This window comes from Pezoporus flaviventris, unplaced genomic scaffold (assembly GCF_033815535.1).
Source record: "Pezoporus flaviventris isolate CSIRO_AGI_PZ_B2104156 unplaced genomic scaffold, CSIRO_AGI_Pfla_v1 ptg000007l, whole genome shotgun sequence".
In the NCBI taxonomy this organism is placed as follows: domain Eukaryota; kingdom Metazoa; phylum Chordata; class Aves; order Psittaciformes; family Psittacidae; genus Pezoporus; species Pezoporus flaviventris.
The window spans coordinates 75,874,050-75,898,928 of record NW_026892555.1 but is presented as its reverse complement, the minus strand read 5'-3'; the positions used below and the strand labels follow the sequence as shown (position 1 = coordinate 75,898,928).

The following is a 24,879-nucleotide window of genomic DNA, read 5'->3' as shown; positions in this document are numbered from 1 at the left end:
GCCAGCTAAGAAAGAGCTGTCAGGAGACACAGATTTCTCCTGCTGACCAACCCAAAGCCAGCATTAAGGAGGAAAGGAGCAATACAACAGAACTAAGCACTGTCCCAAAAACAGTCCTCTCACCCAAGAACAACAAAAAGTGCGTCTTCAACCTAATCTTATACCATGTTCAAAAATTAAGACTCCAGAATTGTGTGCAGTCTCAGCTGAGATGTTCGGCTACATTACATGAAACAAACGCACAACTCTGAGGACCAGAGAAACCAGTGACTCACTTGCCTTTAATCCTGTGCATGCAAACTGCCTAGAATGGTCTATGGTTCTATAGTTAACTATGGGTTTGCAAAATCATTTGTCTAGCAATCATTAAAAAAAACTAAAGGTCTTCATGCTAAGCAACTCCAGCCCCAGACAAGCAATGCAACAGAAAGGGGTTACGCATACCAGTGGCTTCTGACCCTCACACAATCAATGGTCCCTCTCGCCCTCAACTTGTAAACCTCTGTGCAGCCATACTTTAATACATCCTTGGAGAGGACCAATTTAATTTTTATTTCCTCTCTGTGTTTGCTTTGGAGGTTTGCAGCTTGAGCAATTATATATATATATATATATATAATAAAACTAAAATTTGGCAGCAAGCAGCCTATAATATGATGTGCATCATTTCAGCCTGGCCAGCACATTCAGGAAAACAAAAAGCTGTCAATGTGGAAAGCTTCATCTCACATTCAGAAAGTGGAATACTGGTGTAAGAATAAGGAATAGCAAGACATTTCTAGGAGCTGAACTTGAGAGGGGTGGGTCTGATACCACCCATGTGCCTGAGATAACACAGTGCCCAGCAAAACAAGCTTTGATCATGACAAAAAGGAAGTGGCAAGCATCCAGGTCTTTAAACCCATGGCCTTTCTATCATCAAACAGGTTTCTAGGATATTGGTTACTGACATCTTCCAAAGCTTGGTAAAGCAATGGTAAAACCAGGACCATGCAAAGAGATACTGTTGCCACAGAAGAGCACATAGGAATAAAAGGATTTTGCTGTTTCAGATGTTTGAACACCATGCTAGAAAGAAAATATTAAGTATTTTCTATAAGATCTTTCAATGAGAGAAGTAGGAATTAAATTCTGAACTATACTATTTCCAATGTAAACTTCAGTTAAACATTACAAAATTTAGTCTCAACTTTTATTCCATCAGTTGTCCTTCATGAAGAAGTTAAAAGCATGTGTAACTGTAATATGCTATTCTGTGTATATAGTATTCTATTTTATGTAATCATAAAACAATGATTCTGTGTTTATAATACTGAACTAGTAACGTTCTATGTACAACAGAAAGTAGATTCTATTGCATTCCAAGTAAACACAAGGACTTTCTTTTTAGCTCACTCATGCCGTTCTTTAAAGCGAAAATGCATTTGCTCAGCTGAGTTCGATGGTACATACCTACAAACCTACACTCATAAGCTCCAACCAGTGCATGAGGAAGGCCATTACTGCCCAAAACAAAACAATCCAACCATCCTGATACAGACGTTGTTTCAGGTATTCTTCAGTGAGTAGAAACTCAAAATTATCCAACATCACAAGCTGTTTTATTAGTCTTCTGGAATCTGCACGGTTCTTTTTAATTAGTTCTCTGTATTTGTTTATCAAGATTATGTTATTGCTTCCACCAGAAGCTTTTTGTAAAGGGACGCAAGCACTGGAAGGCAATGACCTACCTCTGCCTAAATGTCTGTTATCGCTGCTTAATCATGTGTTACCCCTACGTATGAAACCTAACTCTACCTTCTTACCATTATGCAGCACAGAAGCTTTATTTTCAATTTAAGATTTACCATTACAAACCAGTTTACATTTCCTATACAAAATTTCACCCAGGCCCATTCACCTATGCAAATGTTCAAACACTAAAACTATGCATTTTGACACCTACACATAAACTTTTTTTTTCTTTTAAGCCTTTGTCATCAAATGATTCATGATTTGAATACTTCTACCTGAAGACTATCATGCTCTGGGTATGTGAGACAATGGCATTTACAAGACGGTGCAACACAGTTAAATACCCGATTTTCCCTGGCCTTGTTCTGTCAGCCTAGAATTCTTTCCTCAAGGAAAAAGAGAAAATGCTGATTTTTCTGCTACTTCCAGATATTAAATGGCAATGGCTGACCAGTGTATAGCTGAAGCTTCAAAAGCTTCAGCTAATCCTTACATCTGCATTAAGATGAATCATCCTAAATGCATCTGACTTGGTGAGTAAGGGCACCATGTCACACTTTCAGAGTTCTGTAGGGGTAGTCTTCGTTTGGATCGAATTAACACAGATACGATGTACAAATGAGGAAGTTAAGCTATTATGTCAATAAAAAAGCACAGGAGCATAAAAAAATTCCAGGCCCCATAGAAGATTAATTCTGGGCTGAATAAGTCATTAACAGACCACAAGAACAGTGTCCACAAAACTGGGTCAGAATTGAAAAGAAGATTACTGTCTAAGGAGAAACAAATTCTGTCAGTTGATACTTGAACAACATTAGGAATAAAACACTCAAAATCAGAACAGAATTGATGTTACTGGTTTAACTTCCAAAAAACAACCGAGGCAAAAAAATTTCTAGCTTTTCTAATAAGTAAACACACACACCTCAAACTACTGCAAGACAGTGTGTAAAGAGGTAAGGACTAGAGACATGTTTCAGTTGATTATCTTCCCATGTCAAGTTTCTTGAAAATTCCAGTGCATGCACAGATGAGTTGAAGCTCATCTAATCTTTAATTTAGTTTCCTGAACACAAGCAGATGAATGCAAACACAAATAAACTAACCACCTTCTCCACCCCTTGGCACACAAGTAGCACCTTAGCACCTAAAATACACACATTTTTCTTGCTATAGAGAAACATGCCAGGACATAAATGGAAACCAGTATCACTGACAGCCAGACATTTCACACCAAAGATGACCTTGGTCCTAAGATTAGAAGGAGCTGACAAATATGCCTCAGATTTTTGCTCAAGTTTCAGCTATTTTCATAGAGGCTTTGTGCAATGATATTACTAGTTCTAGGGATGTTATTTTTCTATATCCCTCTAACAAAGAAATAACTTCTTGATGAGTTATTCCAGTCCAACAACAACTTTTAAGAAGATAGATGTATTTTTTAATATGCCAGAACCCTATTCCAGTGCAAATGAGTTCATTCAAGAATGGCTCAAGCAGTCAAATACTTTGTTTTTAATGAAACTTCTTGATGGAATATTTCTGCAAGGTCCCACAACCTCCTCAAACATTGACTCAATTCTCTCAAATCTTTGAAGAACTGTGGCCTCATTTAGGACTTGTAAGTAGTAAGTGACACTTACTTTTGGATTTTGACAAGAGTAAAACCATAATTTAAACCAGGACCATAAGGAACATTTTGGGACCGATATGTGAACTATTTTTTAGAATTCCAGCCACAACCCCAAGACAAACATCAACAAGTTTCACATAGAGTTTGAGTTATCTTTTGGATTAAGGAAGCCTATCTGGTTACTGGTGTAACACAATATATCAATTTTCCCTGCAGCCACCATATTTCCAGAGGTTCACTGTGATTACATTTGTTGTTACCTGAATCATCTGCTACAAAATGCTTGCTTCTCTTGCCTGGTCTGGCTAACCAATGAGACAACAAGACACAAAATTCTATGAAGGGGCCAAAGGAAGCACTTCCTCCTTTCAGCAGTATCTGAGCCTGCTGTTTATAAGCATAATGTGACATCGAGCAATAAATGGTAGGATACAAAGGTTTGGTCACTCATACGTCTAACCACATTCTCTTTTTCTTTTTTTTTTATGACTTTGCAGCCATTACGATCTGTTTTTCCAGTGTCTTTCACCTACTTCTCCTTGCACTTGCCAGCTACATTCCTGCTCCTTCTCCTCTTCCTCCTCCCTCAAACTGGCCGATATTTTAGTTACTGTTGAGTTTCATTATTATTCTCTTACATAATACAGAATATTATATATTTCAATATGATTGCTCTAATTTAGAATCCACAAGTGTTAAACAGTAACAAATTCATAGCATGTTATCCTTCTATGCCCATCTAATTTCCAAGATACATGAGAAAAGATTTTTCTCTCAGACAGGGATTATATAAGGAGTTGCTCTAATAATTTATGTTCCAATTTCTAAGAAGTTAACAGGCATAAAATTTAAGGAGCATAGAACCACTTAAAGTTCTGAGTCAAAACATCAATGAAAGATAATAATGTTACACTAATAATTTGAATATTTATCACCAAATTGTGCTTCCCCTTTAGGCCTCTGCCCATGACATCAGTTCTGAGCCTTTTCCAGTTTGCATCAGCATTTGTCTGCTGACTAATTAAAAATGGACATCTGTGAATAATTATGACAAATAATTTCTTATGATAGAATTTCATGTTCAGTTTTGAAGCCCCCCAGTCTTCTTCTTGAGCAATATTTTAAAACAAACAAACAACAACAGAAAAAAACAGGTATCATCATAGCAACACAGAAAATATTAGGTGAGGGCGTATGCACATCCTAAACAAAAATCATTTTAAAAATTAGAAGTGTATGAAAGCGTTAACACATCAAGCTGAGAAAAGATCAGTTCCTCATCATCCCAAAGAGTTATTTAATATGATTGGTAAAATCTGAACCCAGTGACTGAATGGTAGCACTGTTATTTTGATTCAGATATGATTTCATTGGAGTTGATGTTTTTGGCATAGTCCAGCAAAATATTCAGATTTCATTAAATGCTAAGTCTGTCTTCCTTAATTAAGCACTGACATAAGCATTACTAAATATTGAATGACAGAATCAGATTCATCCTTTGTCTGATGTCACATCAGCAGAAAGAAAAACAAGAGTTCATCAAGAATTTGTCAGGTAGGCTGACAAATTAACAGCGGCAACTGACACCTGAGTATTGTGAATTCTAGCTAGATCCACAATAATCTCCCATTAAAACCAGACTGATCAGCTTCTTGATCACTTTCACATGCTTAAAATTGCAAAAGCCTTCCAAAGACAAATGCAAGGCTGGACAGAAAATGTGTAGTACAACTGAATCTGAGATACAAGGGCATTAAGAGAAATTTGAGGAAGTTAACTCTACTGGAACAGCAAAGAGAATATACACTTACAGTTAAAATCAGATTGGACTGTAATTTTGCCACAGATTATAAAAAGTTACTGAAACCTTGTTTCAAAAGTGAAAGAAAAGTAGAAGGGTCAAAGAGTATGATGATTTCAGAAAGCAGAGTTCAAGCTAATGGTTTGTCCCAGCCCACAATAAAGAAGGGCCAAGTAAACATAGTCTCCCAAGTTAGACCACACTGAAGACAGTCCAATTATGATTTTATAATTTAGACCACATTCGTTTCTGTTCCATAAGGAAAACTACTATAAAAGTTCTTTCTCGTGAGAAGTAAATAGCTGCTCTCCACAGTGCATAGTTTCTGAGACTTCAGGTGTCACACAAAGTTTTTATTACTCTAATGGGCGCCAAGTATCTACCTGGAAAGGCTTACAGAGGTTTATCTTGCCAAGGGCATGCAGTGGGGGAAAAAAAAACAACAAGAAATAAAATCTATATTTACATACTGTCTACATGAATCTATGTTTATACATGTCCACACGAACATATTAATGGCTTCAGATTAAGCAAACCCCAGCTTTCACAGCTGGGGAGAATTTGTTCCTACCAGCCACATCCTTGAGCTGTCTCAACCTTAAAGTTTGTCTTTCAGAGACTTCCACCTAGCCCTATTTACTTGTAATGAGCAGGCAAAAGACTTCCCACAAACAATGAATACCTGAAAGTACTATAAATTTTCACTCTCTTGGATATACAAGATAAAAATAGACCTCATATTAGGGAAAACTAAAAGCACCATAGATTAGATTAGGCACTGGAATAAACTGAAATTTAACTGTCATGACTGATAATAATGTACAATGGAGATTTATGATACATCCAAGTCACTGGAAGCAGTGCGACAGGTTACAGTGATCCAGTAAAGCCATTGAGCTTCTTCCAACTTGTACATTCACTTTGTAAAAAGTAGCCTGAAAGGAAATACCACAGTGGACAGCTGCTGAACATGCAGCAGGCACACCACTACATCACAAGTTATATGCTCAAACGTGGCTGATTAAGTCTAGAGGAATATGTAGACAGCTATCACCAGATTATACTCATGCTCATAACTTCTGCTTATACTTCCAGCCTAGTACACTCTAGCTGCCTAAGCCCATGATGATCCAGCAGTCAGAATTAGCAAGAACGTAAGAATTGCCATTATCTATTCCTGAACTGCCAATTTTCATCAGCCAATCTCAGTACCTGCTTCTCAAGGGAAATCTGGCAAATGCTACCAGAAACACAGAGATGGCAAAACTTCAGTAGCTTGACAAAAGCTTCAAGTAGCAGGCAGAATGGCACAGTAGCCAAAAGACAAGAACAGAATGAGTCAGCAACTCTAAGCAGATATTTCTCAAACATGCTGCTCATTTTGGCTCTGTTGGCAGTTATCAGTCTTAAAAATTATACAGTCATTTGACAAGCTGACATAAAAGATAAGATACAGGAAAATAGGGCAGGATATTTCGGGCAATAAATTTAAACTACAGTATCTTAACAGGGATTGTCAAGTTAAAGGCAAAACTTGCTGTTCCGACTTTATTTCATTATTTCGATCAAGTCCTAGAATTAATCTGGAAGAGCTTGCTAGTGTCAGTTCATAAATTCTGGAAAAGGGATAAACGTGACATTTAAATGTGCATTTTCTGGTTGTATATGTTCTACAAGTAGTCATAAGAGACAGTCTAGCAGTCAAGAAAATGTTTTTTAAACTACCAAATGTTGGGCAATCATCAGATGCTTCAAGATGACTCTTCACTTTTCAGAGAGGGAAACTACTTCAAATAGGCATAGGCAACAACAGACAGAATAGTTTTGGGTCAGAACGTCCCTGTGATGACAATATTTAAGTAGTTTGGTACAGCATTTTACAGAAAGAATAACATTTGGGATTTTGGATTCCTTAAAATCAGATTTACAGGTAATAGAATAAACTGTAATCACCCCTCCCAAGCATTAGATCTTACTTTGGAATAGCTAATTCAGGTTTTTTAAATTGGGATCATTTCTCTTTAACTGCACTGTAAGTGCATTTGCTCTGGTAGGTCTCACATTTCAGGCAGCAGATCAAGTAAGACTGCAGTTTTATGTGCCTTTCCAATTTGTTCTTAGTATTGTTTGGGCAAGTTTTAAACATTTGGCTATAGCATTTTGGTACAAATTAGCCAGAATAACGTAAGGTTTCAATTTGCAGCTTTAACCTTGCCAATGTCCCAACTACTTTTGCCTTGTATTTGAACTCTGATTTAAATGCTGATTGCAATGGTATTGTTATAATTAGCAGAACAGCTTTGCAGGAACACTGCCTATTAGATAGCAAAAGTGCAACAAGATGTGGTTAGACAGAAAAAATAGTGCCTAAGAACAACCTCTATACTACTTTGTGTCTCCACATATTGCTCAAGGTGATTATATTAGCATATGAATTCAGATATGCTGGTTAAAGTAATTTAAATAGTGAGCTCTGTTTATTTTGCCAAAGTGTTTATAGTTTTGGATTTATTAACTGTCAAGCCTCCCCCCCCCCCCTTACTCTTCCCCAGTTTTTTGGCTTCAAATGATTTTATTTTGGCACATTTAGTAACGCAACATTTCACTTTTCTAGAAAACTCCACTGCTAGAAGAGTAACACAAAACCCCAGGAAACTCACCTGGTCTCCAGTTTCACTACCAACTCAAAACAGCTACAGTTCACTCAAAGCCAACTGAATCTCAGCCCAGTTCCAAGTAAGCAAGGGCAAATTCAAGCATTCATATAAAATTCAGACATGGTTTGGTGCACAGAAAGTCTGCTTAGACAATACTTCAACAGTAGAACCAAGAGCCTTTATTCCCACTAAGTCACTGAAAAGACATGAGGATGGAGAAAAACACAAAAGAACTGCCATCGAAAGTTTTAGGAATAATGTCTAATACTTGGACACATCCAAAAAGAACATATATAGGTTTTCATTTCTGATCCTGCATTAGTAAGCTTCTAAAAAGGAAAAAAGTTAAAGAACTGAAGCAGAAAAAGATCTCATAGCAGGTATCATGTGTAGGAAGGGATCAAAAGATCTAAAGAGCTTTTTCTGCCAAAAGGATCATCAAGAAAAACTGGGTGGAAAACAGCATCTCTTCAGCAACAGTCTTTTGACACAACAGTTAGTGAACTCAAAGTCCTGAGAGGATATACAAACTACTCAAAAGCTTCAATGGAACTCCAGTATATTAAACATAGCTACCTGCCTTATTATGTGAACCATAATACACAGAATGGTTGCCTATTTGTAGACTGGTTCCCTAAGATTTTTATCTTCCTCTGAAATAAGATCAGGATTGCACTCACTTGGATCTCAGTCTGAGCTGGTTCTCTATCAGGAACTATTTTAAATACCAAAAGCATTCAGTAGCAAAGGAAACATTCCATCTTTACAGATTTTTTGTAGTGTCCATCATTGTGCACAACGGAAGGACCATTCCTCTTAAATTCACTGGGCAAATTAAGAATTACTTGGAGAACCAAAAGACCCCCAGACTTTTAGAAGAATGTGATCACATAGCCAAGAGAAATGAACAGAATGACATCCTCCCTGAAAATATCCTATAATGTGTACTTTATTTCCTCATTGGTAAGGTGAAATGAAAGGCACACAACCCAAATAGATCTGTGTTGTTGGTTTTTGGCAGGGAGAGGTTAAGGTGGTTTGTTTTTTTTTCGTGGGGTGTTTTTGGGGGGGGTGGAGAGGGTGTTATTTGTTTGGGGTTTGGTGGGTTTGTTTGCTTGGTTTTAGTTATTTTTGGTTTATTGTGTTGGTTTGTTCTGGGATTTTGCTTGGTGTTTCCTGGATTGGTTTTGGGTGTTTGCTTGTTTTTTCTTTTTTGGTTGGTTGTTTTTTTTGGAGAATGTTTTTTTGATTGCTCTTTTTCAAGGACTTTAGCAGAATGAAAATCAGCTCTTAAAGAAGGCTAGTTCCTCATTCACAGATGTCCCTTTCTCTGGAACTGATGTGCCAGGGGAAGACAACAGACAGCAGAACCATAACATACAGCAGCACTCAGTAGCTTCAGTAGCAAAGACCCACCAGAAAAGGATGCCGAGGACCGCAGTAACACATCTTGATCAACCTTAACCAGGTATCATCTTGCACAAGGTATGAAGTAACACTCTTACATGAGTAATTAAAGCATTACATATTTTCAAAATGCTGCATTTTCACACAGTTACCCCCAGACATGATTTAATGAGAGGAATGGTTCCTAATGAATGTAATTATTCCAGTCAGGCTATAGAGACTGCTTCTCCCAGAATCAAAGAACTGTAGAGTGGAAAAAGACCATTAAGGTCACCAAGTCCAACTGTTAAACTAGTACTGCCAAGTCCACCAGAACCACTAAAAACCCCAAATAAAAGAATACAACTTTTCTGTACACACCTAAAGTTCAGGAGAAACACCTCTTCTGCTGAGATGCATACAAACAGGTACTGCCAAAACAAATGTGTCTGATCTCCACAGTAATCATACATTGCAGTGCTAATGAGTGAAAAAGCTGTGTTCTCTTAATTCTCCTGTTTTCCAAACACAGTCTTTATTAAGTATATTATGGTACATGAACATCGTATGAGGAAGCCAGACTGGAATTCTCAGACTACTGCAGAAACAAACAAAAAAGTTAAATACTTACCTTTTGAAGGTCCCTGAAAGTTAACATCACTAAAAGCAGAAATAATTTTAACTTCTGCAGAATACAGCAGCTGACCTGACTGCATTTCAGCAGAATTCAAAATACAAATCTTTAACAGGGTATATTCACAGGGATTTCAGCACTGAGTCACTCTGCTAAAACAGTGGTTTGCTTCAGGGCTAATCCTTCAATTTGATTTTATAGAAACTGAGAAATAAATTGGAACTCGCACATGGAGCTCACATACACAAGCTCTCACTTTAAAGCTGCCTCTGGATTACTGTTTAAGAGCCATATACATGAAGTGCAAACAGTATCGATTTTTTATTTGAAAAACAGTGAAGTCAATATAAAGCATCCAGCCTGGACAGAATATTCCACTCTCTGCAGGTAAGTGTTAGAAGAAAGCTCCCTGATGAAGGTAAGCCCATACAAAAACATTCAGTCTAATCTTCTAAATCAAGTTTTAGACAATAATATTCCAGCTGAGACTGTGTCTAGCAAATTGCATTTAAATGGCCCACAAAAATCCATTTAGTCTTTCATTTGCCAGAAAAGCAACGGGGGGTAGCAAAAACTCATGCATTCTCAAGTTTCTAACTGTAATTGATTGATGGGGCAAAGAATTGCAGATAATGTCTGAGACTGGAAAAGAAGTAAATGTCAGTGTATATTCAAAGGTAAAGAAAATTGTATTCTCAGAAAAAGAGACACAGTAGAGGTATCAGTGTGCATGCACACTCATAGTCCACCATGCTTCCTTCTGAGTCATGCTGTAGCCAAACAGTCCCTAGAGCATCCTCTGATTTAAAGAGAGGACCAGACATCTATTTTTTGCCATCTACCCTTCAATGAAGTACAGAAAGTCACAATAAGAGTGACTGGAATCCAGTTTCTGCACACCAGTACAGAATCACCTTTGCATCCCTCTCAAGTGCATCGCCGGTATCTCAAATTCGAATTTAGGAAGTTGTAAGGTCTGCTAACTACTGTCATCATTATTATTTGGCTAAGGATACTAATTCAAGTTGTCTGTTCTTCACTGGCAGATGATGAGCAGTTCGCATGGGCACATTTAATAGCATGACGAGCATTTTGCCTCTTTGAAACATAAAATCTCCTTCCAAAACCTTACAGAGGCTCAGAATTTACAATGTAAGGGAGGGTACCATATTTTGGCTGTAACTGCAGCTCCCATTTTCATCAAGAGATTTAACTGATTTTGCCTTAACAGCATACCTAGGACTGAAACACCACATAAGCCATTTCGTTATCCATTTCTTGTACCCATCCTACATAGAAACATAGCAGCACTGAAGCATGACAAATAATGGTTGCAGTAGACAAGAAGAGTGTTTCATTTAGTTGTTCAAACTGATGTCAAGATGACACCTGCTGTCAGATATTTCCTGAGACTGTTTGCTCTTTCGAGCAGGAGTCCTGCTTGACATCTTTTTGCAATCCCTGGGACTCTGTAGCTGCCTTAGTAGTACTTCACACAACTACTTCTCTGCTGTAGAGTACCTCAGAGATTGTATCAATCAGTCCCACAGATTTCTTTTCTACTTGTTTAAAGGCACTTCACTGATTCAACTTCAACAAGTGTGTCAATTGTCTTACAGAAACAGAAGACGTGCTCTGCAGAACTGGAAAGAATTAGGTCTGTTCGGAAAGCTGGAAAGCAGGAGCCTTGAAAGACCTTCATCCTCATGTAAAAATTCTATACTCTTCATAGAACTGGGCACTCAGGAATTCAGCTGCCCATAGAAATTCAAAAGATGCAAAGAAGCTGTCTGCAACTTGTTCAATTAAGGCCATTTCACATGCCAGTGAAGGTGAAGACTCCACCTGCAATGTTTTGTAGACATTCCCACTCAATACCTAGGACAAAAACTTCTTGCCACACACAACATGTGGCTCATTCACAGAACATCATACAGCACTATGAATTTACAATACATGACTACAGCAAAGAGCAGAATTGGAGCTGTTTGTGCAGTGTATCAGTTTCGTGATGAAGAGCAAGATACGCTTACCAGTTTCCAGGGTGGGCAGGTACTACTGTATCATGGCAAGCAAATACTAGAGCATGGAGTGCTATAAAGGTGAATTTAACTAAGTTATAAAATGTTATGTAAACACTCCAATTACAAGACATAACCACCACTGCTTGTACAGCATCAAACACAATCAGGCTGCTGTTCTTAGCTGGTCCCTAGACACTACTATATAACTGAATAGAGTTATAGAGTCTTGGAAACACAGAACTCTGCTCATCTTGCAGAAGGTATGAGTCTTTCTGTTCAGCTGAATCCTCCTACAGCATAAGTCTCCTGTGCATGGGGAGAAGAGGCAGCATCAGTAAAACATCCAGATATGCATCAGCTGATAAATGTACCTTTCAGTAACAGCACTGGCTTCAACAGTACCTGCTTTTCCCTAGCACCACTTCCATGTCTCTGCTCTCACTTGCCTTCATGCGACTCATATGCTGCCTGGTTACAACACTCAGTATCTGCCAGATTATACAACAATCCACATTAAGGCAATTTATGTTAAACAGATCCTCATTAGTAACTTCTCAGTAGAAAAACTTAGTGGGAAAATAGTAGCAGCACAGGCTAAGGGGCTACTTCAGCTGTTGTCAAAGTGTCTGTCAGATCACACTTTCCTATGGGACATCAAGAAAAGCCTAGGCTTATATCTGAAATTGCTTCCAGGTATAGAATACGCAGCTCCACTGCTCTGAAGTCTTTCTGAAACTGCAAGAGAACTGATAAAAACACGTCTTTACTACATCATCTGCTGGCCTGCATTTAAGCCTCCCTTCACTAATGAATTAATCAGCTGCTAACAAGTGGTCAAGATTTTCAGGGTCAACATTAGTATTCACTGGCTCTACAATGGGTTAGATTAAGAACATAAATCTTAGAGATTAGTAAAGGATTACTTCACATTATCTGATTTGAAAATAAGGGGGAAAAAAAAACATGCTGTACTGATTGAAGCAAAACAGAAATTTAAAGCAATTGTTAAGTACTGACTTAAGAGTTTCCACTATTCCATTGTGGTTTCTAACACCACCCCACCCCATCCCCAGCTGTCATACATGGAAGTAAAAAAGCTTTTATGCATTTCCTACATATATTTTGCATCTTGGCAATTCACCTTCTGTAGGTACCTTAAAACTTTTGAATCTAAGGCTTACAGAAACATGAAGTTTACTATTCAACCTAATTTTATTAACCATTTATTTATTGTTAAATTTATTGCATAGACTAAAAAGTAAAGAGGCTAAATCAGTATCTCTCATGAGAGAGTGATCTGATCTTCATTCTTCAGGTGCCTGATCTTCATTCTTGATATGGCATGATGCATGCCTAACAATAAACTCTAGTGATTTGTATGATCATTTATCACCTACATGAACTGCTTTTACTGTACACATTCTACAGTCGTAGTCAGACTTGCCAAACTAGAGCTATCCAAAGTCTATTATTTCCTTTAACCACAAGAAATAAAGCCAGACAGAGTAATCAGAGCTTTTAACTGAATTTGTAAGGACAGAAGTGTAAGAAATCAGAATTATTGTTTGGTAACTACCAAGTTCAGCCAACTTCCCATGACAGAGCTGAACAGAAATGCTAGCTAAGGCACCTAAGTTTATCATCTAAAAAAAAAAGAAAGAAGTCCTTTCATCTTACATCATTAAGCTACATGTAGATTTAATGATTTCCTCTCAGCCTTCAAAGACACTTGTAAAAACTAGAGCCAATACACTTTCATTTAACAGAGCACACCTACTCACACATAAGAAGGCAGCAGGGAAAGATCAGCATTTCTCTGCTCATAGGCTAATTAGTACAACACTGTATTAATAGTGACACGTAAGACCATCTCCTTTCCCTAGACACTAAAAATCTAGTGCTGGATGATCACACACACCAGTAATTTTAGGTGTCCTTGTCCACTTTTCATGTCCATAGCTAAACTTTGGAAAACTTGGCATAACCAACCTGCATTTCATGGTGTTCATAGTACGAAAATAAGAGGCTGAGATTTAACTTAGGACCTATGTCATAAAGCTTCCATTAGATATATTCTTCCAAAAGAAGTACAAAATCTGATTGCATCAAATTGCCCATAAAAAAAGCTTTTGCTGAAAAAAGTAACATACAAAACTACTCAAAACCCTCTACATTTTCATTCTGCAAAAGTATCTTAAATCCTTTGTCACAAGTTTGTATCAGGAAGTACAGCAGGTGAAAGTGGAAGAGCGTTTTAATTTCTGAAGAACTGTTTTTTAATTTCTATATGCTGATAGTACTGTATACAGGAGGAACACAGAGGCAGCACCGCTTCTCTGAAAATTACTAGGATTATGCTGGGGAGCCTGACCTGGGTAATGAGTACCAGCTGCCTACCTTCACTGGTAGCTGCATTCTTCTGGGCTTTGGTGGGTGTGTGATCTGTACTTGAACTCACGTCGGATGAGATGCTTGAGCTGCCTTTGCCTGCAAAGGGAGAAAAAGGTGGAGAGGGTGGGAGAGACAACAAACATAAGTATCATCAGCGAAATAGAAAGACCTTCCGTATCACGGACCTGGAACAATTCCAGGAAGCTTTAAACCAAGTTTAAAGCAGCTGATGTTCATTTTGTACACAGTGGAGGAGAAGTTAACTGCATTTTATCTTATAGCATGTACATCTTTACATGTACTAGAACTGCAAACAGCCTTCTGTATCACAGGGGCTGTCATTACGTATTTGCCAAGCTCCACTGTAAATGAAAAGTTTGTGATTAACAACATGAGGAAGACTTTCATGATCAGTTTTCTCATTCAAATACCTCTAACACAGATCAGGACAAATGGACACTGACCTTCATGAGCATAGAGGGTTAAATTCAAAATTTGATAAATAAGTTTAATTTTTTGGTTTATGTGTTTACACCATGTATTCAAGTCACTTGGTCTCGTGAAAAATGATAGCAAAGTATCTGCTGTTTCGTCCTACACCATGCTCACTGCTTGATGTAATACACCCTTTTAAAACTAACTTCTACATTTGCTGTTCTTCACTTTTCATTTTTTAAGTGAAATTCAGAACCAATGGATGTTTCTTCTCTTAACTCTCTGAAGACTTTTTCCTGCATTTCCCACATCAATGCCCTCAGACCTATATGTGGTATGTCAAACCAGCTACATGTTGGTAACAGAAAAAAATACAAATACAAAAGAAATAACTGTGATAGATACCACAGAAGAGTGGAGGGTGCTAAAGCAAGGTCCTCTTTTTTTTTTTTTTTTACCTGTGACCACGTAAGAATGACTCACGTCCGTTTCCCTTCACTCATTCTACTCAATCTCAGTTTACTCCTACTTCCAGGGAGTACATTCAGCTCCACAGCACAAACCAGACCAACCAATCAACAATACATGAGATAACTCTAGAAAGAGGAAAGGCAATGAATACTATTACATTTTAAGAAGTTATCTATCCCCCCAAACACTGCATCAGTGAAGCCTGTAAGAGCTATGTTGACTTTTCAACCAAAATTAGGCTGTATGCAGAAAGCTAGCAGACACTGTGTTTCTGTCACTTGAGTAAAACCTATAATTATAGGAATGTTAGCAAGAGACTTTTCTGATCTGTTATTTCAATCAAGCATTCCTTGGGGTTCTGGGTTACAGTATGCCTGGTTTTCATAACATTTAGATGTAAAGGAGGAGGTCTGATTTTTAAAGGTGCCACAACAGAGCAAGGATTTAAGTTTTAATAGGAAACGACTGGAGAATGTGCAAACGTAGGTTGCTTCACAACCAAGGTACTGCCACTTAATCCATCAGCCAGCCCTAGAGAATCATTCTCCCACATGAAGTTGCTTAAGTTAACATGCTCAGATTTGAGTTGATTGCGGAGTAAAAGGATATTAAAGAGGCCAGAAGGAAGTAAAAAAATAAATGGCTAAGACTAGTAGTTGGGTGGGGTGAAGGGGTGTGTGTGTGTGTATTTTCAGTGATTCACTAACTGCTTTTTACATTCCTTTAAGAAGTTTAGCAAACCCAAGAATCAATACCTCTTGAATATCACTTCAATTGCTCTCAAGCAATGACACGAGTTTGAGTAATGGACTGTGGTCTTCATAGAAATGACTGCCCCAAAATAACTCTCCAGCTAAGCCAACTAGAGTAGAAGAAAGGCAGGTGAGAAAAGAGAAGGATAAGTGTAAAATAGTTTCTTTCCAAGGAAGAAGCCACAGAAATTGAAATATCTGCAATAGCTAATAATCAAGTCATTAATGACAAGAAAGATATTCAGATAGAATCACCATTACCAGCAACTCCTCATGTACCAAGCACTGTAACTGCAGAAGCAGAGAATCTATCAAGGAGCATCAGCACTCCTTAACAGATTAAGAAAAAAAAACCTAACCATGACCATGGGGAAAAAAAAACAAAACCAACAAAAAAAAAAGCCGAAAAACAACCAAAAAAAAACAAAACCAAAAACCATCACCCCCCACCCAAAAAAAAAAACCCACCAACTGGAAAAAATTATTTCCTCAAAGCAAATAAACAGGATTTCCTCTTAAAAAAAAAAATAGATATATATATATATAGGGGAAAAGGAAGTCAGTGATACCAAACAACAGCAAAATTACTGGCTGGTCATCTGTGGCATACGTTGTTTTCAGAAGGTGAATACCTCCTGTGGCTATGTATCTCCCTCATTAACATCAAAAATATTTCTATTTACACCATGTACAAGCAAGCCTTCAAGAGCACAATAGAAATATTTTAGTCACTGCAGGGTGCAGACTGCCAGTACATCCAATAGCAACACTTACAATTGCGTACTTACATAGGAACTGTGAAATACCAGCTATAAGTCTAAATATTTAGCATTTAAATCTACTTGAACTTTGAAACGTTTTAACTCCTTGGGAGAAGTTAAAACTAGAAATTAAGAAAAAATAATCCATAGTGGTTACTTCTTTGGTTGGATACCAGTTCTTCCTGCAGTTACACTCTTGATGTTTTATGATACTGTCTTCTCCAGCTGTATACAGCCTTGAAACAAGCCTTCTTCCTCTCTGTCTACCCTGAAACTCTCTATTCATGTGCGTGGGGTGGGGAGGGGAAGCAGGAGATACTTTCTAGTATATTTTCAATGTGTTTTAAATAGACTAGCAGATGCTATATCTATTCTTTTAGTGCAAAACAAAACCATTCACTTCTAATCAGCTAGATCTGGCTATTGTAGACTCATGCACACCTGCAAGAGCTAACATGTATGGGTATCTAAGTATTCTCCCAAAAACTTGGGTTTGATAATGAGAGAGAGTGCAGCGTCAGAAAGTTCCCAGATAATGTAAAACATGGAGAAATGGTTGATACACCATGAGGTTACTGCCATTCAGAGGGAGCTCATCAGGCTGAGAAAAATGGGCAGAAAAGAAGCTCAGAAAGTTAGTTCAACAGAAGAAAATGCCAAGTGATGCATCTGGGGACGAATAACCCCATGTACCAGTGCGTACTGAGAACTGACCAACTGGAATGTGTTTTGACAAAGATCTGGCAATCCAGGAGGACACCAAGTTGAACATCAGCCAGCAATGGGCCTATGTGGCAAAGAAGACCAACAGCACCATCGGCTGCATTAGGAGAAATGTAGCCAACAGGCTGAAGGAGGTGTGCCCTGGGTTCAGAAGTAGCAGTCATCTTTCTCCTTCTTAGTAGCTGGTGCAGTGCTGTGGTTTTGACTTTCGGCCTGGGAACAGCGCTGATAACACTGATGTTTTTAGTTGTTGCTCAATAATGTTTACTCTGACCAAGGACTTTGTAAGTCTCATGCTCTGCCAGGGAGGAGGGGAAGCCAGGAGGAAGCAGAGACAGGACACCTGACCCAAACTAGCCAAAGAGGTATTCCATAACGCAGCACGTCATGACCACTATATAAACTGGGGGCAGTTACCTGGAAGGGGTAGATCACTGTTCAGGTCAGGCTGGGTATCGGTTGGCGGGTGGTGAGCAATTGTATTCTCTTCCCTTGTTATTTCCCTTATCATTACTATTACTGGTGGTAGCAGCAGTGGTTTCTGTTATACCTTAGTTACTGGACTGTTCTTATCTCAACCTGTGGGAGTTACATTCTTTAGATTCTCCTCCTCATCCCTCCAGGAGCGGGGGGAGGAAGGGCAGGGGGGAGTGAGTGAGCAGCATTGTAGTTCTGAGTTTCCAGCTGGGCTTAAACCACGACAAAGTGATACTCCTCCCCACCTCTGCTCAGCACTGGTGAGACACATTTGGAATGTTGGACCCAGTTCTTGGCTCCGCAGTACAGGATAAGTAGGGACACAGTGAAGAGATTCCAGAGAAGGGCCATAAAGACAATAGGACTAGAGCATCTCTCCTAAAAGGAAAAGCTGAGAGCTGGGACCATTTAGCCTAGAGAAGAAAAGGCTCAGAGAGATCTTACAAATATATAGAAATACTTGAAGAAAAGGTGTGAAGAAGGAGGAGCCAGGCTCTGTTCAGCGTTGCCCAGTGACAGGACAAGAGTAAATGTGCACAAATCAAAATACATGAAATTACATTAAAACATAAGATTTATTTATTTATTTTGCTTTGATGATGATCCTGTATCAAATCAGGAACTTTTAAATGCAAACGTTTCAAGCAGAGGTTCTGTGCTAGAGGAGACACCATCTAACCTAAAATTCAGAAAACTCTTGACTCAATACAGGAAGCCTTTTTCCATGCCTTACTTGATGGCCACATAGTATTTTCAGGAAGCACGTGGCAAGATAAATGAAAGAGACAAATTATTATTTAGTATATGGGAATGGTGCTTCCAAACATTCAGCAAGTAGCATGAATTCCCAGGCCCAGCTCACCTGAGCTTACCTGAGCCAGGCTCTTCTGCAGTGATTTTCTCAGGATGTTATCTGCCTTGAGGTGCTGGAAGAGCATCAAAGGCAGGCAGTAAACTGGTGAAGGGTCTAGAGAATAAAGAACGAGCCTTATGAGGGGTGGCTAAGGGAACTGCGGTTGTTTAGTCTGGAGGAGACTCAGGGAGAACCTTATCATTCTCTACAACTACCTGAAAGGTTGTAGTGAGGTAGGTGTCAGTCTCTTCTCCTGAGTAAGAAGTGATAGAACAGGAGGAAATGGCCTCAAGTTGTGCCAGGAAGGTTTAGATTGGATATGAGGAAAAATTCCGTCACCAAAAGGGTTGTCAAGCATTGGAACAGGCTTCCCAGGAAAGTGGTGGAGTAATCATCCTTGGAGGTATTTAAAAAACATGTAGATGTGGCACTTAGGGACATGGTTTGCTGGTGGACTTGCAAGAGTTAGATTAATGGTTGGACTCAATGATCTTGAGGGCTTTTCCAACCTAAACAATTCTATGATTCTATGACTTGCCATTGTCTAGAGTTACCTTTGTGCTTTCAATGGTGTTTTATTTCTAAGCCAGAAGTTGGAATCCAAAAGAAGGAATCCAAAAGAAAGCAAACTGTACTATGGTTGTAGGTAGATATGGGAGAAGGAAGCAATTTTCCTACAACACAACATAATTCACACCAGGAGTAAATGTAGCATGGACTTCGTCACACCTGCAATGAATCACACAGATGCACAGTTGCAATTCAAATTATGTCTCTGACCTGCTCCTGAGGAAGCAAGATCATGGATTTTTTTTTTCCATCTACTAGTCGGTGCCAAAGTCTTACAATAGTCATAAGAACAAGATTGCAGCCATCTAACTTATTATACTATTTCCTACACATTTTATTTTGATCTTGCTGGAAAGAAAATTAGAAAAAGGCAAGTGTATAAGAGATACTTCCTCTGAACACTGTCTCTGTATCCAGCTCTTTGTAGCCAAAGGATTTTTTTTTTTTTTTGGTCATAGATGTCTTTGTACTCAATAATCCTATAGCCCTATTAAATCTACCTGGTCTCTTTTGGTGTTATGAGTATTAAAATAATGTGTTCAATTTTCTTTCTATCACAAATAGACTAAAATGTTAGGCTTGTTTGTTTTATAAAAAGTGTTTTCATCTTCAGTTTTGCTACCAGAATAAATATGTATATTAATGAGACTATTCAATGAAGCACTACTAGAAGGCTGCGCATGGAACTGGGTGGTCTTGCTTCAGATTTCAATATTGCTGAAAAAAAGCAATAGCACTCTCCTGCTATTTGTATAACTAGTTATAATCTTCCCTCCCACCCTCCAATAAACATACCCATTAGCAGTCCAAAACACTTCTATCGATGTATTTCAGGTTGCTTAAAACTTGCAGGACAGAATCAAGTCTAAATGCACACAAGGCATCTTAGCCAAATGGAAGTATTTGACAAACACTGGAAGCAGCATGGACCAATGAAAAGCAAACTTTGGATTCTGCCAGTCACACTCACCACTGACAAGCGTCACAAATCAGTCAGGACAGAAGCAATGCAATTTAAACTTATGCGGTAAAGTACACTCTGACTGTCCAAGACCGAAAGAAAACAGTTTCAGAAGCACATATGTGAAGCCTGTCACAGTATTAACAGTATGTGACAGGACACATTTCTAACTATATGACCTCACCTGCTGCATTTTGTTATTTTCCTCATTGTTACTGCACATACAGCCAGATAAACAGAGGCTGCTTGAATTATGTTATGCAAGTTGTAAGAAACACAAGGTCCATTGACTTGTGTGGTAGATGGTGTGCCCAGGCAGTGGATCCCTTTCACTCTGCTCTGGAATAGTTTTACTGTTTGTTTTTTTTTCCAGCACGTTTGCTCTTGGATTCAGATGCATGGGTGTTTTTGTGCTGTATTTTACATGCCCTTCTAAGGTCACGTACAAACAGACTGAATTCTTGGAAAATAACAGCAGTATTATTTTTTACATCAAGTTTTAATCCAATAACATCTGCCTTCAGCAGGCAGTGACAGTTACCTCAGGAGTTAAATGGACAGTGGGGCCAAATCCATGCTGAAGTGAAACACTAGACAAAATGTCAAAACAGAAAAAGGAAACATAGTAATTGAGGGGAAAAAAAAAAAAGGCAAAAAGCAATAAAGTCCAGAATAATAAGAGCCATTAATCTTTTTAATTGCCCAAAAGCATTACAGTGCAGTGATTTGCTTACTTAAACCATCAATTCTCATACAAATTACATTAGTCAATTCAACTTCTGAACATTAAAGGGCATATATATATGGCTTTTTTACCATTTTTTAATCAAGTATATACCAACTGCATCAAGAAGAGATCCAGGAAAAACAATCTAAACCTCAAAGCATCAAAGATTATGCAAGAGGAAAGAAAAATCTCTTTTCCTACTTCTGTTTCCACAACACATATTACACACTGGTCCAAGTGTCCAAACCCTCAAATCTGTCTTGTTTACAATCTGTACCTCTGGAGATCACAGACTTCTAGTAGATTTCCAAGTATCCCCGCAGAAAGCAGCAGTCTGCTGGAATACTTAGGTTTTGAGGATACACAGCATCCTTTAAAGATACAATATATTAATACATTTATCCACAGTAAAAGCAAAGTTGGATGACGCATGTGGACAATCGTTCTCCTTGAACTTCACATTCCTACCAATGGAAATTCTATGACAAAACTGGTTTCCATTTATTAACTATTCGCTACTGAACAAACTATCACTGATTTAACATTGAAGGTACCTACCTAGTAGCACTGTCACTTACTGAACTGCTTTCCGGATGGGCTGCGTTTAAAACCCAAACAAGCAAAACAGTAATCTGCACAAACTCCAACCCCAAGGAAATGAAATAATCTGAATATTCCACAGGGAGTGCACTGAAGATGAAGTTTGCAGATATGTGGTAGCCCGGGCACTTCAGGACAGTATTTGCTAGAACTTTCAAGATTACAATTCTACAAGCATTTTTACATTATAATGTGGATTATAACTCCAGCTTCCAGGATCACTTAATTTGTCTGTAAAATTTGGCATAATTTAGCTGTGAAATAGTATACTTAGTTCTGCAGGATTTCTGTCAGTTTTAAGCTAAATTTCAACTCAGGTTACAGAAGCCAATTTGGCCTTCACTGTTCTTCTGGTCCCTGTCTTCCTCACCTCTTCAAGTACCACAGCATGCTACAACCGCCCCCTGCAAACACTAGCAGAACACAACTAGTGCACTAAAGTACCTCCTGAAGAAAGTCATTCACCTTAGTAATTTTTAGTATTTTTAGGCATCTGTACTCCGTCTGGGTGCCTGGGTGCTGGCCAAGGGTGTCTGCCTGAGTGTCTCCTTGTGCAGAGCAACTGGGGCTGCCAGTGCTGGACACAGTCAGTTCCAACAGCCCCGCGGCAGGGCACTGCTGAGCCCCTCAGCCACAGGCAGATGCCTCAAGGTAGCAAAGCCTTGAGACACAGCCTATTAATATCCCTGTTTTTAATCAGTGTTACAAGATTCAACAAGCCATTTGCAAGGAGAATTTGTAACACCAAAGGAGATTAGGACTGATTTAATTAGAATAGAAATACAACAGTGGAAGTTCCACATCTTATAAGAAACAATGGTTTATCCACTATACTGCAAAGTGCTTGAAAACTTACATTTTAATGTATGTATGGGATTGAATTTTTCAGAACTGTTTAGCAGAAAGATGCTTATAGCTAACAAGACAAGCCTATTCAGAAAGGCTGGATTAAGTTTAAGAATCCACATCTGCGCAAACAAATCTACTTGCTGTGCTGAAAGTCTACCGGGTTGGTAATTCTGATATCGATAACTTCGTGCTAAATAAACTCACTATGACTTCAGAATGGCTGAAGACTTTATGACATAATGAAGACTTGAATACATAATGAAGTCTTCAAGTGGATTCATCTGATGACTGAGAAGAGGCAGGGCAGATATAGTTTTCTGAAGTAACCTGTCTCACTCCTGTACCTTCACCTCCTCATGTAACAGTTGATGACACTTGCTCCTTTTCTAGTGAATTTCAGCATTCACTGGTAAGCCTTGTTAACCAAGAACTGCAAATGGGACTACTAAAGTCACCACCATTTTTGAAGATGGTACATCTCTGCTTATAAAAGCATTTCACAATAGAGTGATGAACAGCAAGCACATACCACTGGTGAGTTTATAAAGAACTAATATTGTGCTAAACTACTCTGGCACAAGGCCTTTCTTTGAAGCCTACTGTGTGCCAAAAGGTAATGCTAATTTGCAGCCAAAACTTGCACGCACTTCAAGTGTTAAGGCCTACATTTCAAACACTGGTAAAAAACAAACAATTCAGTCTAGGAGGTAAATATTATTTAAGTAATGTTGCCTAAAAAGGAAAGAATGCAAGTGTACTTCTTACTTGAACTCAAAATGAGGAAACAAGACAAGAAATCTGTAACATCTCTTTATCTGTTAACAAGACTAAGGCGTATCATGACCGAGTCTTAAAATACAACCTTTTACTGAAAAGGCTTAGCCCATACTACAAAAGCCTTTCCTATTGTAGCCTTTTATTTTATCACTGGAACAGGGAAATAAAACTTTAGGCTTCCTACCAATCACAGAGTTTGTTTAGAAGCTGCTACATTCATCCAATATTGGAGTGTTCATTACAAGTTGTCTTCCAATCACCAACATGTTGTAAGATGGGAATTTACTCAAGACATAGTTCTAAAATTTAGTTAGAAATAATGCTTCCTTAGTATACACTAACCATAACTGTACTATTTTATTTCAACAGCCAAAATAATTATTAAACAAAAAAAATATAGTTGAGTTGGAACAAAACAAAATATCTTTTATTTTGCTTTAATTGATCTCTGAGAAAATAACTTCATTGCCAAGTTCTCCACTAAAGGCTGCTTCAAACTTGGTTTTCTCCCAACTGCACTTTAATTTAAACATATTTCTAATCTTTTATGTTAAAAAAAGACAATGGCTATTCAGTTCAATACCAAACCTAAAGTGGTGGAGACTTCATTCACACATTATCAAGAGACACCCCAATGTGTGGATAGCCTGACAGGACAAATTCCAGTATAGATTCTGAAGTGGCTGCAGAACCTATTATTGCGCTGGAACATATCAGGCATTTGCTATAGGTCTGAATTTTATAAGACAGTAACATGCTGTTCAGATGTCCAAAATCAAACCCACCAAATATGTTTGTCTTCCACAATAATACTATTGACACTTAAAATCTATATTTATATTGCCACAAACTAGTCACAGCATTTGAACACAAAAGGTTAATATTAACTTGCACTATCAATCTTACTACTCATTTCACTTAAAGCACAAAAGTTACAACATTGTCAATTATAATTTTCATCCATTTCCCAGAACTTCATCCAATGCACGCACTGAAACATGAAGCGTCTCTTACTGCTGCATGAACAGATGTCCTATGTTCACAGTCAAAAGTGGCTGTGAATGTTCAGGTAACAAGGTCCAGCTATCCTGCTTACAGCTTATAAAACATCATCAATCTCACAGATTATGATGATATTACACTTAAAGATGTAACTACAGGGAATGCAGAACCTTTTCTCAAATACAGTGTTTAGTCCCCAGTCATGCCTCACCTCTCCATCCAAAAGAAAGTCTAAAAGCAAAGTTATCCAGTCAGTCTGGTTGCAAAATTTCATTTGCTCATCCATGAGGAGGATCCAAAGCAAGTTGTACTCCCAGTCCACTTCCCAGCTCTCAAAAGGTTTTTAATAGCTGACTGACTTTTCTCTCTTCTACTGAATTGTTACTACACACTACTCATTGTTAACCTGACCAGACCTTTCCCTGGCTGACCAAGCTTTCACTGGTCCTTGCACTTAGCCTCCCTTGTGGACTTGGTTCTTAGCATGTGTAGTCTGCAGAACATCACTTGGGAAAAGTTGACAAGTGAAGGCAAATTCTCCAATTTATCAAGCACAGCAGCAGAGAGCATAAAGGCAATTTGCAATCTGTCAAGCTTGACTGAAGACTAGATTTTCATACAAGTCTTTCCACCCAGATAGGAGCTTTTGCATGTGCTTAAG

General features: G+C 38.3%; 1 protein-coding gene across 1 annotated transcript in view; it reads right to left on the bottom strand.

The window, feature by feature from the left end:
• FBXL7 (F-box and leucine rich repeat protein 7) overlaps positions 1-24,879 on the bottom strand; it is a 187,054-nt gene that overhangs the window by 123,347 nt on the left and 38,828 nt on the right. The window contains exon 2 of the mRNA XM_061449242.1: positions 14,267-14,356. Within this exon, the coding sequence (XP_061305226.1) occupies positions 14,267-14,356 (90 nt within the window). The remainder of the gene's footprint in view (positions 1-14,266; positions 14,357-24,879) is intronic.